The sequence below is a fragment of the Gekko japonicus genome, unplaced genomic scaffold, assembly GCF_001447785.1.
Source record: "Gekko japonicus isolate JY-2015 unplaced genomic scaffold, Gekko_japonicus_V1.1 scaffold3378, whole genome shotgun sequence".
NCBI classification, from domain to species: domain Eukaryota; kingdom Metazoa; phylum Chordata; class Lepidosauria; order Squamata; family Gekkonidae; genus Gekko; species Gekko japonicus.
The window spans coordinates 141,134-146,684 of NW_015170375.1; the positions used below are offsets into that span (position 1 = coordinate 141,134).

At 48.8% G+C, this 5,551-nt stretch overlaps 1 protein-coding gene across 1 annotated transcript in view; it reads left to right on the forward strand.

The window, feature by feature from the left end:
- Nucleotides 1–283: 283 nt before the first annotated feature.
- PRODH2 (proline dehydrogenase (oxidase) 2) overlaps nt 284–5,551 on the forward strand; it is a 12,445-nt gene continuing 7,177 nt past the window's right edge. The window contains exons 1-3 of the mRNA XM_015418246.1: nt 284–493; nt 632–825; nt 4,670–4,809. Coding sequence (XP_015273732.1) covers nt 284–493; nt 632–825; nt 4,670–4,809 — 544 coding nt within the window. The remainder of the gene's footprint in view (nt 494–631; nt 826–4,669; nt 4,810–5,551) is intronic.

Genomic DNA, 5,551 nt, shown 5'->3' on the forward strand with positions numbered 1-5,551 from the left:
CCTGCTGAGAATCTGTTCTCTACAAGGACCCGAATCTGATAGGTCAAAGCAAATGAGGCCGAAGGAGCCAGCCTTGGTGTTAATAAGTGACTTTTCCTCCTCAGCAATTTTTCTGCCCCACCAAGCCGCTCTTCGCCCCTCCTGCGCTTCACCTGCTGAGCCAGCATCCCGTTGGCCTGGTGGTGTGCTCACTGACAGCCTTGGTGCCCCAAACACGGTGGGAAAGGCTCCAGGTGTTGTGTTCCAAGGTGTAACGCTGCAGCCTTCAGTCTGAGCTGGCGGTATGCTGAGATGCAGGGCTCGTTGTTTGCATCTCGGGGCGACGGCTCTCTGGGGGGCCCAAGCTCCTGCACAGAAACCCGTGTCTCCCAGTCCCCCACTCAACCTGGACGACAGGAAGGTGTTCCAGCACAAGGCCAACTGGGAGATCACTCGTGGACTGCTGGTCTTCCTGCTCTGCTCCTCCCCGCAGCTGGTTCAGAAGGCACCCAGGGTGAGATGAGGAACTCCCTGAATCCTGAACCGCATCTTCTCCACAAGGAGAGCCCCACAGTCCTATGATGTGATGTCTTTGGGCAAATTATGGGATGGGTTGTCCCCTAACCCTGTATTTCCCTCTCCTCCTCTTAAGCTCCTTTCTGTCTCCCGACGGGTTCTGGGCCGCCGACTCTGGGGCAGTTTGCTCCGTCTCACGCTTTATGGACAGTTTGTGGCGGGTGAAACCCCTGAGGAGATCAAAGCCACCCTGCAGCGGCTCCAGCAGTTGAAAGTCCGCCCTCTCCTCGCAGTCCCAATCGAGGAAGATGTGGGACAGGCAAAAGAAGGGTGAGTCTTGGCAGGTAGAAGGGCCAGCGTATTGACAGCGGGAGGGAGGTTATGCATTAATGCTGAGGGACGGAAGGCCAGGTAGCCTCGACCTCAAATGGCATGGATGCCTCAGGTAAGAGCTAACCGAGAGGTGGAAGGAACAGTTTGTTCATTTGTTCAGATATTTCACTTATCTCCCCAAAGGGAACCCAAAGTAACTTAGAACATAATTCTGACCACCTCCATTTTAATCCTCACAACAACCACTCTATGAGGTAGGTTTGACTGGAAGAGAGACTGGCTCAAGGTTACCTGGTGAGCACAAATTTGAACATGGGTCTCCCAAACACTAGTCCAGCACCCTGAACACAAGCCCATGCCACCACTCTTACTTTACGTGTCTGAAATATTTATATACCGCTCTCTCAAGGGGGGGTTCCAAGAAGAATATGATGAAAATAAATACATAAACTCATCCACTGGTTAAAGCAGCTGTCTAAAACTGCATAAGGAACAGGATAAAATTATAGGCCATAGCAGAAACAGTGAAATAACAGTACTAATCTAATCTTTAAAAATTTCTCAAAATCAGCAGCAATTTATCAAAAACAGTAGATAAGAAAGAGAAGCAAACCAGAGGAGGGGGGAGATCAACGGTCTGGAAAAAGCCTTGGGCTAACAGCCAAACGCCAGACACTATGCTGGGTTCTGGGGTAATTTCATGTATATTGGACTAGATCCCATGGATACATTCAGCAAATAGTGGTGCTTTCCTTAGAAAAGGTGCCTTCTGCTGACTGAACAGCTCTTGCATTCTTGCAAGGCTGCTTGCATCAGAGGGAAGCACTGTTGTTCCTGGTAATGATTTGTGGTTTATACCAGGGGTCCCCAACGTGGTGCCCACGGGCACCATGGCATCTGCCAACACATTTCCTGGTGTCCACCAAGTGTTTTGAGGAAGTGGGTGGGGCCAGGTAGAGCTTTTGTCCAGCAAGGCTTCTGATTGACTATTCTTGATTTGATTGGCCGTGCAGTTAAAAACGTTACTTTGGCGGCAGCTCCCACCACAGCACAAGGCTATGCACTGTGTGAAGTTCAGCTCTGGCAATCATTTTGGGGCTGGCTCCGCCTCCTGCAGCAGCCATTTTGTTGCTGTGTCCACCATGCCGCGTATGTGCCCAAAGACTCAAAAAGGTTGGGGACCTCTGTTTTATACTCTATCATACATTAAGATGAGCCCAATGAAAAGGTTTTGAGTGGTTTTGCTTATAACAATAAATGCGAGCAAATCACATGTCCTTTTAAAAAAACATTAAAAAGAAGTCAGATATGTTATTTCCTCCAGTTAGGGTTGCCATCCTCCAGGTAGGGCCAGGAGTTCTGTAATTACAACTGATCTTCAGGTTATAGAAATCAATTCATCTGGAGGAAGCGGTCACGTTGGAGGGTGGGCTCTATGACATCACATCCCCTCTGAGGTCGATCCGCGAACTCCACCATCTCCAGGTTTGGTTCCCAAATCTCCAGGAGTTTCCCAAGTTGGAGTTGGCAGCCCTAACTCCAATACACTGTACTGACAGCCAGTGTTCCCTCTAAGCTGAGTTAGTGTGAGCTAGCTCACAGTTTTTTAGCCTCCAGCTCACACATTTTTGTCTTCGCTCAGGAAGGATGGCTCCAGAGCAAACTAATTTATGTAGTAGCCACATTGCTTGCTCACAACTTTAATGCCAGGAGCTCACGAAGTAGAATTTTTGCTCACAAGACTCCACAGCTTAGAGGGAACATTGCAGTGACAGCCATTTTTTCTCCACGTCTACCTCTTCTGTGCATTTTACCTATTGTTGTCCAAGCAACTTCAAGAATCTTGACTAGCCATTTCTTAAGTTCTGGAGACGTTGTTATCCCACCCACCCCTTTCAGAGATAAGAACAAGCTCAGCAGCTAATGAGAGGTGAAACCCTGTGTTACTTGTGATTTCTCTAAATTCTGAGCCCTCTTTGATTTTATTATCAGGCTTACCTGATAGTAGAAGTGCTGTCTGCCCCATGGAGAAAATCCACAAGCTTCCCTCACACCTTGGCATGTTAGTAAGGCTCACGTCTTCTTCCCAAAATAATGTGTGAAACCATTTTTTTAAAAAAGAATCTTTGCAACTCAGGCTTTGAGGAAATGATGATCCAGACAACAGCTTAGTAGTACGCTGTTGTATGCCTCTGACTGCCAAGATGTGATCATTTCCAACTAGGGCTGCCAAGTCGTACCTTGTCCTGAAGCGGGGGACTCCCGGGTCGATCCTGGAGTGCACACAGAGTTTTCCCTCAGATGGCTGTGGCCCCGCCCCCAGTGTGCCCGGCATGGTCACGTCACTTCCTGGTGACGTGCACGTCGGGGTGGGGTTCCTCCCGGGGCCCGATCCGGCGGCGGCGGGGAACGGGCCTCTGGGGCGGGGGTTTCCCTGTCCCCCAGGGGGACTTGGCAAGCCTATTTCCAACATAGAGTTGCCAGCTCTGGGTTGGGAAATTCCTGGAGATTTGGGTATAGATCCTGGGGAGGGCAGGGTTTAGGGAGAACAGAGACCTCAGCAGGGTATAATGCCATAAAGACCACCCTCCAATGCAGCCATTTTCTCCAGAGGAACTGATCTTTGCTGTCTGGAAATCGGTTGTACTTCAGGGAGAATTCAGGCCCCACCTGGATGTTGGTAGCCCTAAAGGGCATCACTGCTGTTCTTTGTTTCCTTTGGGTAATGCTAGATACCAGACTCAAGGCAGCAGGTGAACAGTGATAACAGCTTTATTGAACACGAAGTCAGAAGAACCAGAGCAAGACAAACAATGGAGCAACAGGCTCCTTTTTAAACAGTCCGGGCTTGGCAAGCCACGCCCACATGTCAGATAATGTCCAATCAGAAACGGTACATAAAGACCAATCACTTTGCTTCCCTCCAGAACTTCCTTTGTTCTGATAGGTCAGTTTACAATACCTTGTTCGTACTCAAGCTCAATACCTTTATACATTCAATTACATACACAACAGGTAAGGAAGTACTGGAAACCTATAGTGCCTTTGTAGTATTTTTTTGTATTTACAAATGTGCACATTTTATGTATTTACTTAATTTATGGTTGTAGAGAATGAATGGAGGAGGCAAGCAGACACTTCTATAAGATGACAGATTCCCAGACACAGAGAGAGTCCTTCCTCCTTTAAGTTAAGCTTCAAAAAGCATTACAGGTATGGTTTGGGAGCTTTGCCCCCTTAACCACAAGGAGGAGAGAAGACGAAGAAGAAGAGATTGGATTTATACCCCGCCCTTCACTATCCGAAGGAGTCTCAGAGTGGCTTACAGTCCCCTTTCTCTTCTCCTCCCCACAACAGACACCCTGTGAGGTAGGTGGGGCGGAGAGAGCTCTTTCGAGAACTGCTCGTGAGAGAACAGCTCTGAAAGAACTTGTAACTGACCCAAGGTCACACCAGCAGCTGCATGTGGAGGAGTGGGAAATCAAACTCTGTTCTCCCAGATTAGAGTCCCGGCTCCTAAACACTACACCAAACTGGCTGTGGGGTCGCGAGGTCACCTTCTCCAAAAATTCAGAACAGCAGACTGAAAAATCTCTTTTGTGCTGTGCTTTGGGGTGTTCTTCCCTGTATTTGGAGACAGCGTTCAGGAGGCCAAAAGGAGGACATATAGTCCAGCACAGAGTAGTGAAAATGGTGGTGGGATAAACAGGATTGGAGGTTGACACAGAGTCGTTGGGAGGAGAGTTGGAGGCCCTTCTGCTCTGTGGATGGTGATTGTTGGTGACCTCAGAAGGAGGAGACTTCATGCTAAGGAAGGATTCTTCTGCTCTTTCCTGTCCAGGGAGGGGTGGTATGACACGAATGCCCAGGCCATGCTTGCCTGCCTGGATCTGTCAGTGAGGGGCCTGTCAGGGGAAAGTCCCCGTAATCCCATGATGCAACTGAAAATAACAGCCCTAATGGGAGCTGAGCTCTGTGTGAGTACCGCGGGATGGGTGGGGTGGTGATGACTGGGAGGTTCGGAGGGTTAACAATTAAGCCAGCGGGAATCTCCTCCAGTTCCGCAATCAGATTTACTGTGCCTGTGTGGGCATGGGGGCTGAGAGCACAGGACTTGGTGGTCGAATAACCATTTGCTCTTTTTGACTAGGCGTATAGGAGTATTGGAGCTGCGGTGGCTCAAGTGGTTAAGACGCTGAGCTGCAGGCTGTGGAAGGTCGGTAGTTCAGCAGTTCGAGACCCGAGTATGCCGCATGACGGAGTGAGCTCCCATCTCTGGTTCCAGCTCCTGCCAACCTAGCAGTTCGAAAGCAAGACATTGCAAGTAGATAAATAGGTACCACTTCGGTGGGAAGGTAACAGCGTTCCGTGCGCCTCGGTGTTTAGTCACGCAGGCCACATGACCACGGAAACGTCTTCGGACAGCGCTGGCTCTTCGGCTTTGAAACGGAGACGAGCACCGCGACCCTAGAGTCTGATTCGACTGGCTTTCAAGCAAGGGAACCTTTACCTTTACTATAGACAGGCAGAATTTGTGTCAAAATTCAGTTTATAAACGAATTTCACAGCGAATCTATTTTCTGTGTTGCTGCCAGGTTGGCTGAGCCAGAAGGTTTGATCTAAGGGTTGAAAAGAGCTGTATTAGAAATTTCTCAAGTTTTGCAATTAAAATGTGACGAGTCCAAATTAATATTTCTTTAAAAATTGAAACAAGTGGAATTTT